Source organism: Liolophura sinensis, chromosome 11 (genome assembly GCF_032854445.1).
Source record: "Liolophura sinensis isolate JHLJ2023 chromosome 11, CUHK_Ljap_v2, whole genome shotgun sequence".
Taxonomy (NCBI): Eukaryota; Metazoa; Mollusca; class Polyplacophora; order Chitonida; family Chitonidae; genus Liolophura; species Liolophura sinensis.
This window is the reverse complement of record NC_088305.1, coordinates 6,915,282-6,930,336: the sequence shown is the minus strand read 5'-3', so window position 1 is coordinate 6,930,336 and position 15,055 is coordinate 6,915,282. Positions and strand designations below refer to the sequence as shown.

General features: G+C 42.5%; 1 protein-coding gene across 2 annotated transcripts in view; it reads right to left on the bottom strand.

Moving 5' to 3' along the window:
• The window catches only part of LOC135477639 (fibrinogen C domain-containing protein 1-like), a 51,507-nt gene that overhangs the window by 32,606 nt on the left and 3,846 nt on the right, over positions 1-15,055 (bottom strand). Inside the window, exons 3-5 of one of the 2 annotated variants that reach the window (XM_064757808.1) lie at positions 12,866-12,962; positions 7,286-7,450; positions 3,875-6,280 (exon numbers count right to left, since the gene is read on the bottom strand). In XM_064757808.1, coding sequence (XP_064613878.1) covers positions 6,018-6,280; positions 7,286-7,450; positions 12,866-12,962 — 525 coding nt within the window. In that variant the 3' untranslated portion in view covers positions 3,875-6,017. Of the gene's footprint in view, positions 1-3,874; positions 6,281-7,285; positions 7,451-12,865; positions 12,963-15,055 lie in introns of those variants that run through there. The other variant, XM_064757807.1, reaches the window with a different exon arrangement.

Here is a 15,055-nt window from a genome sequence, read left to right as displayed (position 1 = left end):
ATTTCCATATATATATTTTTTGATACCAAGCATGCACCTGCACACCAAGAACGGCAGAAGCTAAAAAAGACTTTACACCCTAAAATACATAGAATTACCTTCGTACCTCCCAAAAGACGGAAGTTGTAATGGGGTCTGTGTCCATGTGGACGAGGTCATGGTCCCATATTTTCAGAAACCAAAGAAAGTCCTAAGGCGTCGAATAATAGAGAAAGCAATTTTAAACAAAATGTTAGGGTGGTATCTATAAAAGTACAGCAGATATTGGGGTCAGGCTTTGCACACATGTAGAGCACAATACCACCTGGTGGATATTCCATCGTTGATTGGGTTTGTTGCGTATTAAATATCGTGAATTACTGAATTTCTGACGTATTATAAAGTGCATATTAGAATCACGGTTAGACAAAATGCTCGAGTTGGTATCTTAACAGGTATTGTATGTATTGATATGGATATAAAGTACAGTGACGCAAGAGGTGTGTGGCGGGGGGAGGGGGGTCGTGGGTGCCCCATCGCTGATTAACTACGGTAAATTACCAAATCCACGATTTCAGTTCTTTATGCATTCAGCTGAAGTTTTTGTGTCTCATACAGGCGAGTTTTTTTGTAGCCTTGCTGTTAAGTTTAAGTTGCTGTATTAAGGCACACCAGGGAGAAAGTTTACTGGCAAAACTGACGCAGAACAACATTCTGTGTGTTTATGTTACAGCGTGTTACACTGACAAACTGCGGCCTTTAGACTAGTTTGTGAAGAAACAGTTCCCAATGCTGGTGCGCTGGGCGAGGAAACTCACGTGGACACCAAGACTTCCATCATGAATCCCCAACAAAACAGGCGTTTGATGAAGGCCTACGAAGTAATTGCTAAAGAAAGACAACTTATTTAGGCTGCTTTTGTAAAATCCTGGCTACATGTATTTAAGTAAATGTAAATACAAGGCACGGTATGTTGCAATGTTTCGTCTGTACATGTATTTGTTTCCTTTCTTAAATATTAGTAATCTGAAACTCCCAAAAAGGCAAGTCATTTAATCTTCGTTTTGTTTCGCCCGCTTTACCTTTGATATGGAAAGATTTTATGACATTCGACATTGTATATTCGGTGGTTGTTTATTTCCAGACAATTTGGGCACTATCTACAACGGGAATATACTCTAACCATTTGTGTATGCAGTATTTTAGAGGTATGATGGATTTTCCAGTCTTCACACCTTGTGGGATTATCTTTAAATCAAAAGTACAGACTTGACAAATCTTGATCTCCCAATCCACTGCTCGTCATCCCGCTTTGAAAGCATTATACATTATGTGCAACCCACTGCTACCAGTCTTTATTTGTTAGATTGAAGTTTATCTTCATCTGTCTAACTAGTTGGTTATATAACTTCCAGTTAACATAACAATGATCAATGATGTACAAAAAAAGGTATTACTTTCGGAAAAAACAGGGCGGTGTTAGATTGACAAGACCGACATCTAACAGGTGGTTAACCTCCGTTAGCAGCGATGTGTGGAATGACGGTTTAATTTGTGTTCGACCACTTTGACCAGCAGTCTACATAAATTCCATCAAGCATTTTACATATATATGTTGGTAGTAAACTACTTGAGATCAAGAAAAAATAAGAACCGTTTTCTAAATTTCAAGCTCTTATTTGAGAAAACATGATTTCCAAGCACTTTCTAGCTCTGGAAATCACATCTAAAATCAAGGACTGTAAAGCGCCCGAACGATCCCCGTCACTCCCACTAGAGACGATGCATATTCTATGTACAGAAATCAGTTGCTATAGCCCTTTACCTAGGGGAGCTGTGTGTATCCACTGTGTGTCTAGAAAACAGCCTGAACCCTCCTCGTCATACCATCTGTCAACCCCCTGATATTCTGCGGGCGAAGATGGTGCCATTCCTTGTGCAAGACAGTACCCCTTATGGCCAGATCGTGATTGCTTGCACGCAATGACCACCACCAGTAGAACGCTTTATGAAATACCACATGACGTTTTTATTGAGTAATTTCAACCACTGCTTCAATACCGGTCCGATAGCACAGTTGGTAGAGCTTCGGGAGCGGTAGATCCTAGGTTAATCCTGAATCGTCGAGGCACACCTAAGACTTTAAAAGAAGAAATTGTACATTCCTCACATGGCGTTTAGCCAGAAGTGTAGCGCTGCGTCGCAGTGAAGCAACACTAAATCACAGAGCGGTGAAAATCCGCAATGCAAGAAGGCGGCACATTACATGCACTCGAAGAATTCCTTCGTCGTCATAAGTACGATGTTAAACCCCAAGCTCTGACTCACTCACTCAACATTGCTCACTCCAGAACAACACTCGTAAAGCCATTGTGTCACATCAAAACCAGTTTTGATTGAAATACTTGTGTTTGATGATTTGGGACATAGATTCTAATCGTGTTGTCGTTTTTCATTCGCCGAAGGGTCAAACGATTCATAATCAATCAGATTTTACACTCTTCCGATTCAGAAGCACACTAATTGCATGTGTGCAAAATCGCCACAGTGACAACAACGGATATACTTATTTAAGGTCTTGGTGTCTCGAAACTGTCAGTACAGCCTTTCTCTTTGAGCATTACCAAGGCATCTAGGGCCCACACACCCTAGGTAATGAGCGATGGACGTTGTTCTTGTGATAATTCGACAGACTAAAAGATAAGGAACATAAGTGTCTGCAAATGTCTGTCCATTAAGACTCATGTAATATTTCATTTTTCCCTGTGACAACCTGTCCCGGCGACCGTATCGGGGTTTTAAATGGAGCACACCCTGACGTTGGATTGGCCGAACAATATTTTTGCCAAACCTAACGTCAAAGCATCCTCGGGATAAGGTGTGAGGGAGCATTTTTGCGGCATGGACTTGCCCTGCCAGAGGAAGACACATGTACACACACCTAATGATTCCTCGTCATATGACTCTATCCTAGAAGTAAGACGTAAAGCGCGAAGCATACATATATACATACATATGTACATACATACATACATTTATTATTTTTTTTTTGAAATATATGTGTTTCATAGTGGATAATTATTTTCAATTAGCTGTTTTATTCCGGAGGGCGACTTTGCTTTGGTAGTTGTGTCGTATTGTTGCAATTGTCGTTGGTGGGCCAATCTGTGTCCTGGTGGTGCGTGGAATGATCTTCATTGTCCTGCCATCCCGATGTATGATATATGTGTACTTAATTTAAAATTATTTAGTGTATTAAATTTATAGTTGCCCTGTAGTTACACCACGTAATTCTGCGCCATTTCTATCAGGGCTTCTGCCGTCTTACCTCCGCTGTCGCACAGCTAATCTATGTGCCTACAATTATAACAGTAACGGTTTGTCTAATAACCTCCCCTGAGTTTCCACTTAGATATTTTAGACTCAGCTGTGGAGGAAAACCAAGACGGCTAATGAGGATGAAGATGTATATAACAGCATGGATTTCTCTGTAGCTCCTTCCACGAGGAAAGGAGGTGCACGGAACAGTTCCATAAGCTAGGAGAAGGAGAAAAAGCACTAGACCAGCTCAAATAGGAGAGGCGTTGTACAATGCTGTAGGCAATGTAAATGTTGTTATAAAGCCATTCCAGTTGGATAATGAAGGAATAAAGGACTATGGCTTAACGCCAGGTCGTCCAAGACATACAGCACACCAGGAAGCAGAGAATTGTTTTCGATCTAACAATATTCAAAATGAACCAAAAACATACGGACAAGTTAAAAAAGCCAGTTAAAAGAACTAAACCTTAGTGAAAACCGAAAGACCATGATATTCTTATGACACATATATATATATACACTTTAAGTAATGACAACATCACACAGTTAACAGGGATATGTTTGCTGTCGTGTTCAGGAGCACTAACGCCATCGGAAATACAATTTTGTGTTAAGAGAGAATACCCAATACGACACATCGTTAAAACTACTTTATCCATATGCGATATTATTCAACACTTGGATCATAGAGAATAAAACTGGAGTGGTGACAACTGTGTGATAGGAGACAAATGGTCACACATTACCGACTGTCAGTTTATCTCAATTAAAAAAGAGATTTTGTCTGTTTATGTAAATGGTTAAATAGAAGCCAATTACACACTCCATAGCATATTGGCTTAAGTAGAATTAGGTGCCAAAATGCAGTGATATTAACTGCAATTTATTAGACGTCACTGGTTTAGAATTACTGAAAAGGCTGTAATGTCATCACATTTAATATACAATAACATTAAAGCTGCGCAAACGAATTTTATGAACATAAAAATTATGCAGAACTGCGAACACTCCATCGTCTACAAATTGCTGTAACAAAACATATTTCATAAAATGACAACTGTTGTAAGTAATGAAAGGCGAAATGTGGAGGAACAGTACTCAGGAAGTCTGTAATTATTCTGAAGAGATTAAACAATAGATATAATGAAATTCTGTCAATTACATCTGCGTGAAGAATAATAGCGTGGAGATGTCCCTATACTGTACGCGTATCTGCGACTCTAGTCCTTCAGTCAGACGTCTAGAGGTTTGAAGAACCCACACGGTTGACGCCTAAAAAGTGCTTATACCAAAATGATACTTCCTGTAGTGCCTATGTTAAAAATTAGGTCTTTCTGTAGTACCTTTGTTAAAGACGTAGATCTTCCTGTAGTGCCTTTGTTTAGAGAGGAGATACAAGTTTGGGGGGTACAGCTTCTCGACCATGCAATAGAGCGAGCAATGTATGGAGATTTATGGATTTTTGGAGTGCAGTGAAGTTGTGGTTTGTCTGTGTGACGGGAAGGTACGGATATACTCTGTTTGTTAAAGGACAGATATGACGTCACGCTGGTGTCTGAGCAGTTGATTATTTTTCAAGAATACACACTTTGGTGTTAGTGGTTCGAGTGGTAAAAGCTTGTGTCACCTGAGTACTCCTTCGTTTGGTGAACGGTAGAGCGGAGTTCGAACCCACGAACACAAGGCTCTAAATCATTCCAATATCCTACGTCGCTACCAGGAAGGGCAATACCACTTCCTCCTTTCAGATGCCCCTGCTCCAATGGCACAGCTCGTAGAGCGCCCGCTTCAAAACGTGGTAGATCCAGGGTCAGTTTTGGGTCAGGTCACACCTAACACCTTCAAAGGGGAATTTGTGACTTTTTCGCTTGGCGCTCAGCATAACGAGGATAGAGGAACGACTGGTTGACCCGTTTAAGTATAATGCTTCGGTTGAGACACCTTACTTATCTTCGGAAAGTTGTCTGAGTGAAGCGGCACTACATAAAAGAGACGTTGATATCCGTCCTGGAACAATGTGGCACATTGCACGCAATCTGTGGACTCCTTCATTGTCATATGACTGAAAACTTGTTACGTATGGCATTATACCCCAAACACTCACTCCTATTAGACGACTTTACACACTTGTAGTAACGTCAATTCTTTGTCTGACCGGATTCAGTTCCACCTGGCGCTCTGAAACACCTTCACCGCCCATCGAGGAAAACTGGTTCTCTTTCGTGCGTGGTTGGATATGCGCACCCACAGGCGAACAGAACAGTTCGTTTTCCGCATGACGATTGGAAAACCGATTTTGGACGTAGGTTCCGAGTTTACACGAACAAGCCGGCGGTTTTAACGACTCTCATTGGTTGAGAGGCAACACATCCCCAGCATAAATTACAGGGTGTTAAAGATGGTGGACGCGATGGACTCAGTGATTTATGCAAGCTTTGCCGTTTTCAGGCTTTACATGTATGGTGAGGAAAAATCGCAAAATTATGCAACATGCACAATCAGATAGAAAAAATGTGCTCTTTTCAACCTGTAGTGTCATTTTTTTAAAGTTTTTTTCTCCTCTAAACATTTTTGGCATTAAAATCATTTGCAAACGTTAAAACAAGACGAAAAACAGAAAAAAAGAAAGATCAAGTGAATGCTTAACAGGAACGATTACCAAGAACTTTTAATCTATTTTCGCCCATAATTTTTAAACAACCAACAGTATTGTCTCTTTAGTGGATTTTCACCGGGCGTATCTTCATCTCGCTGAACTGAAGAGGGAGATGTTTAGACGACCATCTGGACCACGTGATAGATGCAGAATTTATTGTGGATTTCTCCTTCACATGAACATAACGTCCATTGAGATTGGACTGATGACAAGTATTGTACCACCAGCCCCCTTTATATACCTTAGCACAGCTTGCCTCGTTGTAGTCTCTGTCTCGGTCATATGTTGAAAACCCCAAACCGTTATGGTAAGCCAAGGAGTCACCTGAGAGAACAAATTAAATGGTTGAAAATTCTGGACACAGTTGGTCGCCAGACACTATCCACATAAGCCCAATCCCTAAAATCGGCTGATCAAAAGTAAAGAGTCGAAGTGACCGTATAATTTAGGATCAGATTTTCCTTCGTCAGTAGTATGGGGTCAAAGTAACGCAAGTAACAGTTTTTTTAGGAGGTGGGGTGGGTAGTGGGTGGGGTGGGGTGGGAGTTGCGGGGAGGAGTCGAATCAACCAAAAGATACGTGGTCGCATTTCTTTCCTAACAAGAATTACCTGGCTCAAGCCAGCATTGTAATCAAAATTGTATTGGTTGTTCCGATATCTGATAGAATAGTGGTTCATGGTTACCGTCACCACAAATGTATATAGACATTTTAGTGTTGTACATGATCAGGGTATCACTAGTGATACTGACACACGTACAAGGTACATCACAAGTACAGTGTATATCACATAATGTGATCTAACATAAAAACCACCAAAGATGACCAGAAGTCATCAATATATTGATATATTCGAAATAAACAGCTAGCATGAATAGGTCTACAGAGTAAAATTTATCAATTTTTGGGCCTATCTGAGTCCTACTACATGTATTTGTGATGTCTATAAACAAATCATACATTGTCCTATTGCAACTATGAGGTCAAAATTCAGACCCAAATTTAGAGTGTGTACTTAGGGTGTCGGACAATATTTTCAGTTTTGAGGATAATCAGCCGCCAAAATTTCTCCCCTCTTCCTCCCTCGGTGACTATTTTTTTCTTCTCACCCACCTTACTTTTTTCTATGATCAAGAATATTTTTAATTTTGGTAACTTCTCTTCCATCTTTCGCCCAGAGTTTGTCCATCATCTTTCCTACAGTCGCCAACGTATTTTTCACGCTTAGTTGAAACTTTTCAAAATAATTTTTGCCATTTTAGTTGCTATGTGCTTAAATTTATTTTCTAATCTTATGTTTCTCTCAAAAAAACATGTCGGTCAACTAACCGGCATTCCCGTTGAACGTGCCCAGTAAGAGTCGGAAGCTCTGAGACTCGTCTGCCACACGGAATCTGCTGTAGGAAGCGTAACCCTTTCCCAGGGTGTAGCTTCTCATATTCACGAGGAGTTCAAAGTGCGCCTGAGAGGTCAGGAGGTGAATCTTCTGCAGGCCTGGGGAGACAAAATTGGATGGTTTTGACAGACTACTGTATTTGTGGGAATTACCTTGCAAAGCGCTGTTTGTGGCATGCAGTTCATCGTATTTTATCTCTTCGGCATATTATGTTACATTGTTAATGTCGTCAAGATGTCTGACAGATGTGATCGCAATTTAAGCCAAACTGGTTTTGCTAAAAATTTCTTATTGGGCAAATATGTTCACTGTGGCATATTTATTCTGCTGCTGTAGAGATCAGATTTCACGTTTACATTGAAAACCCGGAAAATAGTTTCAGCTGTGTGTTGGTAAGACAGCAAATGGAAATAAAATGTTACAGCGAGGTCTTCGCAGTGGAAGTCAAAAACGCTTGCGATAAAGATTTCACTTTTAATCTGTAGTTTTTAACTGAGGTGAACTGCATTCTTATGTTAACTAAGGCTGTTTAAAAGATATTGTTGGTTTATATGGCAGTAGACTAGCATTGAGCATTTTCAATTATAGGAATACTCCATGTATCGTAGTCATTCTGGATTAGAGAATCCCTCTTTGATATACAGGTTCATCTGTTGAGTCGTTTTCAGCCAGTCGATAGCAAACAATAACCAGCCATTCCAAAGTTTCAAACAAATACCATAAAGTTTAAAGCCGCTGACATCCTTCACCTAAGCGTAATACCAGTGTGCTCAGTACAGTTTTCATCTACTGATCACCCTTCGGATGGTCTTTAATTAACTGATAATAAGTAGTACACTCCAATATGTTACTGGAGCTCTCAAACACGCAGTTTTGTGTTGCCAGCAACACCGGTGAATGTGGGAACCGTCCACATTACCCGCGAATATCACTGTTTGGTTTTACTCTCATCTAATTCATATTGTCCACAGTCAACAAGTGGTGATCAATTGTTTGTCCCACCAACAGGCACATCACTTATCAACTAGCTTCCAACTGAATGCTTACTTACCAGGATTATTATTCTTTTTAATATTTGCTTCGGCGTTTTCCACAAAGCTGCAAATTGCAGCAACTATTGATTTACACTGTTGTTACGAATTCTTACTGCTACGCCTTGATATATAAAGCTTTTATACACCATTCTTGCATTATCTTGCTTTAGAACAAGATTGCGTCTTGAAACAAAAAATAGAAAGAGTACAGGCCTCTACACTTCATCGACGTAACGCTGCGCGGTGACGCCTGTACCACATCCTTGTCGATTGTTTTGGAAGATCACAGGCGGACCGTAACGTACCCAGCACATTGTTCCCCAAAGCATGACGGAAGGCTCTCCCCAACGGTCATTCTACAATACACATGGATCACTGGACCTCGGCCGTCCACTGCGTTTATGCAAAATCTACTTTCATCTGAAGGACGATATTCTTCCATTGCCCATTGCGCCAGTTCCGATGACCTGCGGCCCAGTTAAGTCGAGTACGTCTGTGACATGGAATCAAACGTGAACCAACATAAGGTGGACGGCAACGCAAACAGTTGTTCCAACTGTGTTTTGAGCTGTAGTGGCTGCTTGCAGGAATCGATTCCGACGATGGGAATTGACAATGAAGCGATCTTGATGGTTTGACGTCACACGAGGGCGTCCGCTGGTAGGGGTGATGCAGTCTGTATATGATGGACTCCTGAGTACCACAATGTATGGCGACACCTGAGACGTTCCAACCTGCCTCAATGTGCCGATGTCTCTTTGACGTTCATCAGCACTTAGGTGTGGCATGGTCACTGTCGCATCAAAATGCGAAAGCAACAGTTCCTTAAGAAGCATTCTCAGATCAAGAATCTCGTGAAAAGTAATCGCATTCAACTCAACAAGCAAACACTCCACCAAGTGCTCAGCCGCATCCTGGACCTCTCCAAACACCTGATGTATGACTTCTACCACAACCAGATGGAGGTTCAGTACGGAGAGCATTGCCAACTCCTTTACACTGACACAGAACCTGCTCCTTGAGATCCAGACAGACGATGTGCACATGGATATGGACAGACATGCAGACCCCAGACAGACCTGAGACGTCTGACTACCCAAAAGACCACTCACTGCAAAGCATGCCGAACAAGAAGGTGTTGGGTAAGAAGAAGGATGGGTGTGCTGGAGGTCCAATAGCCAATTACATCGGCCTGCGCCCAAAGATGTACAGCATTCTTGAGACCAGCGGCCACAACTTAAAAAAGCCAGAGGTTTCAAAAAGGCCACCGTGGAGAATATCAGACAGGAGCAGGACAAAGAGGCTCTCTACAAAAAGCAGAGCTTCCGCCATGGCATGGATGTCCTGCAGTCAGAGCGCCATCGCATCTACGGGGTACGGGGTATCTGAATAAGGTATCGCTCTCACCCTTCGACTCCAAGCGCTGGATAGCTGAAAATGGGTGGACACGCTGGCGTATGGATACCAAAATGCCCTTCCAGTGGACACAGTTGAATTTAACGATTACATAGATGAGCTCGTAGCAACGCTGTAGGACCTCATCTGGTGAAAACCGAGTGTCCGGTGGCACCTCAAAAAGTTTTTACAGAGCGCCAGAGTCGGTACACATTCAGGGACCACACAGGATTAGTCGCGCAGCTCGCCGGGCTGGTAGAGATAGCAAACACCAACCCATGAAGGGAGCCTCTGTTCTTAATGATTCTTAATGGCTGCGAGCCCTTTCCAGTGGCACTTTGGGCTAGAGTATATACTGGCGGGGCGAGCGGTTGTCTTACTGCTGGGGTACATGGCTTGCGTCATATTCACGCAGTGCAACCAATCTCAAACAAGTGGAAGCCACAGGCTCAGGCAGCCGCCCGGTCGCCGCTCGGCGATTGCTCGTACCCGCCAGCACCGATGTGGGAAACACATCATGGCCTTTTCCTCCTGTCGCCAGAGGTCGAGCGACTTTTGCGCGCTATCAATCATCGCATTAGCCGGAGGGCCGGGAATCCTGTGGCGACCAGCAAATTGGCGACGCATCGCGAAGTATAGATTTTCGGGCAAACCCATCATTGCACGGTCTGATCTATCAAGAGAACGCAAAAAAAAAAAATTGCCCACTTCACTACTAAGTTTGTGTCGGCACTAAGGCCCCAAACGCCTTCCGGCGATAAAACACGGTCTCTTTACTTGACTAGTTTGTAGGCCACTACCATTGTCGCAGCGTGCTTTTTTGGATCTAGCTGTCCTATAACTGGCAAGGCTTACCAAGCACAGTGCCAGGATAACGAAGGTAATCTCCCAAAGCTTTTGGTCTTCTGACGGCACATAGAAATTGAGGAACTGTGCTACGGTTCCCTGCAGTGCTTTGTGTGCATTGGGTAAAAGTGGTTTGCCCCTGACCGCAGCGTACTCGCGGATTGCAGCGGCGACATCCCGTAAAGTTTAGACTACTTCATTTATCCAGTTTAAGGGCTCAGTTCGTTTTCGGGCTGCCTGGGTGGCTTGGAACTGTTCTTTTGCCTTGTCATGGCGCTTCCGCTCCTCGTCTACACCTCAGGACCTTAGCATCGTGGAGAGATAGTTTGAGCCTAAGACCAGAGCGTTTACGAGCGCGCCGCCCATCATCATGGTGATCGAGGACATTGATACCACACAATATCCGAAGGGAGGATCCCCTGTTTAATTAGCATGTCCTTCGACACTATAGCCAGGCGGACATCAACATTAACCATTCCCATGTCTTGGGCTGTGGTGTCTAGCTTTGTCATGGGTCATTTCAAGAAGATCTTGCCTAGACACGCGTACCCAGAAGCCAGGGGAGTGACATCTGCTGCGTGGTAGGCCGTTTTGGCCAGCACCTTTCCATCACTGATGGGAGAAAACATCGCTACTAGATCACTGCATAGACAAAGGGTCGCGACGAGCCTTTAAATGATGTACTTGCTGAGTCTGTGGATCGCGTGAACCCAATGGCTGTCACAGTAGTGACTTCTTTACGCCCTTGGCGCAGGAACAACAGCGCCCCGTAGAGCATTCTTGAGGCTGGCATTCGTCTTTGGTGTACCGACAGCATGCACTGAGGCAAAATCTTTGGGGAGATCATCGGCCGTTCCGCTCCGTAGCTAAGAAGCTTTAGCTTAGCAAAGTTCATCCATGGGCTTTTCCGCCTTGGCAGCATCAACCTGTCCCGGAGCGATTCTTTTGAGATGAGTGGCACTTTTGTCACTTGGTGGCACAGGACTTCTGTTCGCCATTGTCACCCGCTATTCCTCCTGCTGGTTATCAGTAACAGTCTCTGTACTCATCTTGTTGGTCATCACACGACATATTTCGAGGGCACCTGTGTTCAAATGAACAATGCTTAGCAGTGGTCAGCACCTTGGTTAACAGGGCTAAATACATGCTATAGCTGTGGTACAGCCCACAAGTAGCACTTTTAAGCTCATGTTCGACATATAAGTCGGTTTCGACCTCTGCTACGAGCTTGGGACGATTCTCGGGTGGCATGCTGACCTCCCTTGAATAGAATCGCAATGCGGCTTCCCCGAGAGTCTTCGTCATTTGAGCCCCAAGACGAGCTTCATATGGGGAGTACAGCTTCTTGATGTGCTCATCGCTCATAGTGTCAATTTTCTCGGCCGTTACTTGTTTTCCCAGGTATCGCTTGGACTGCCCGCCTGACGCAAGAGCTAGCGTATCCCTTGACTGTGCCGATTCTTCTAATCAGACGACGTATCCGTAGGGGCGTGTGTGTCGTTTGAAGAACCCTTGTGGCCTGTCCTGGAAGAATCCTCCTGGCGGGCCTTGGAAGAACACTCGTGGCCGGCACCTCCGTCAGCAGCTGGTCGATCAGATCATTAGAGTCCATTGTTATATGCAGCATGCATGTACGAATAGCAGAGTCGTTTTGGGGAATTGGCCTTGCGATTATTGACATTGAACGTCCTTACTGGTTGACGGCTGGTACACGACGGCTGGTTCGACGCATTGATTTCTAACGCTGCCTAAACACTTAGGTTTATTGTTCGACATAATAATTTCTTGAGCAGTTGCAATTAAAGTGCGAATGAGATACTGACAATATCGATGCCTAGAAAATCGACTCTATTCTCTGCAACGCTGAAAACTAATGACTGCTAAGTCACTTCATGTACCTTATTTTGCAAATTTATTGGTCATAAGATCACTTGTCGGTTTCCTTCTTAGACTGGGTTAAGGATTTTATACATAGTACAAGAACAGTATTTCATATATTATACGAATTGTTCTACTGGTATATATCTAGAATAGTTTCCCTTATGCTGTGTTCGGCTCCCCCACCATAATGCTGACTGTGGTCAAATAAACAAAAAGAATAATATAGTAAAACATACTTCCCGCCAAAGCCAGTTAACAAGGAAACATCTATCGTTACCGTGATGTAAACTTGATGCTATTAAATTGAGTTAAGTAAAATTTACTGCATGACACTTCACCTGGTCTAAGGTAACTTACCCAACCAGAACTCCCCGTAGAGGTTACCAAAGCCATCGGTGTAACTCTGCCAGTTACGATAGAAGTCAACAGAGCCGTCTTGTCGTCTTTGGAACACCTGGAATGTCAGTTAACATCAAGCTTACCATTAACCAAACAGAATGAATGAATGAATGATTATGGCTTTACGCCACCTTGGCAATTTTTCAACCATATCGTTCCTAGAACATGTTTTAATCTATGAATCAGTATATGGGTTTCAAGAAGAGAATGTGAACATATAAATCAATGAAAAGGACAGACGTGTTTAAAACCCGTTAAAACTGTGTGTTAGACGAGAATTTCCAACACGGCATCTTGTTAAAACTACTTCGTCTCTACGAGACATTCCAAGAGGATAAGAATTACAGCCAATGACAGGATGAATGGCATGTAGTTTGTTTTGAAGTCCCTTTCACCCTGCCAATGGAGACGAATATATTTAAGCATATTAGACTTAAAATCAGTATAAGAAAATTTAATCTTAGATATGGGTTTATTGAGGGCAGCTTTCGCCTCCCTGTCTGCAACTGTTTTTGGATGGATATCAACATGACTTGGTATCAAGGAGAATATACTATTTTTACCTCTTTTGATTAGTTGTCTATGTACGGCTAAAATTTGAAAGATAAACGGATTTTTTAAATTTTTTGTTCCCAATTGCCAAAAGGCAAGCAAGCGAGTCTCTGCATATCACAGCCCTCTGAGCACGCCCAGAAGAAACATATGATAAGGCCAGGAGAATAGCCCTGGCCAATGCAGAAAAGATTGGAAAGGTTGCAAGACAGTTAGAGGTTCTAAGACAGTTGCAGCCGCATTCTTGTCCTCACCCTTCGACCCGTCAGTATATATAAATCTATAATCCATATAAATAGCCTTAATTTTAACATATTTTTGCTGAATTATCAGAGTGTTTGTATCTAATTTATCATGTCAACCTAAATCGAGTATCAATTTAAGTTGTGGAAGTAGCCATGGAGTAGACTCTGGAAAAGTCTCTGGATCTATGTCATCAGGCTTGATGCCGGCTTCCAGAATACCGTCTCGAACACGAAGACCAAACGAGGCGATCTTTTGGGACATTTCTTATATTTGTCTACATATAATGTATTGAAAACACAGGCATAGGCAGGATTTGTTGAGTGAGTTTTAAGCTTTGAAGCATACTGAAGGTTCAGCTTTGTACGCCCGTGATGTAAAGACGGTTCGTCAGACTCTAACTATAAACTCTCTACTGGTGAGGATCTAAAATCACCAAGGCTGAGCCTCATACCTTGGTGATGGACCGGACTCATCAGTTGAACATACGACTGCCTAGCGGAACCGTAAATAATGGATCCATAGTGGTTTACCATACAAGTTAAGTTAAGGGTCTAGATGGAATTTTCGTGTATTACAAAAATGCATACCGACAGTTTCAGACGTAGAAAATCTAAAACCTTCGGGAACTGCCCATTTCTCGATATTACTGAGACAAACTGCAGTTGCCGCTCGATGTAATTGATATTTTAGCACGATAGCATATAAGGAAATCATCTCTATTTCATGAACCCTCAGTGCCAGGTGTCAATGTTTTAAACAAACTATTAATTTTATGCTAAACAGTGTTGGTGAAAGGTTACTGCCCTGGGGCACATCTATCTCCTGCTACCGAGAGTCCGAGAGAGTGGGCCCCACCCTTCCCTTAAACTATCGATGAGATAAAAATTAAAATATAAATAAAGGTAAGCGACCCGTTAACCCCATATCAAAAAAATCTTTTAAAGTACTATATTTCCATGTGGTATCCGGCCTTTTCAAGGTTGAAAAATATCGACACCACATATTCATTATTAATAAAACCATTACGAATAAAAGTTTTAAATCGAACAGGGTAATCTAAAGTAGATCAACCTTGACGAAAACCACATTGAATATTAGATAAAAATTTGTTGGCTTCAAGAAACCAAAAAAACCTATCGTTAATCATTCGTTCAATAGTCCAACAGACGCAGCTGGTAAGAGCTGGGGGACGGTAATCATTGGACCCCACCCTTTTTAACCATTGGCCACGTCATTCAACGCAAATGCGCTTATTTCCCGGACTGACATAGTTAATTAGCAGTGAGGTGCAGAGCTATAGACTATAACGATGTCGACCTACACATGAGATTATTCCTTTGAGAATATTAT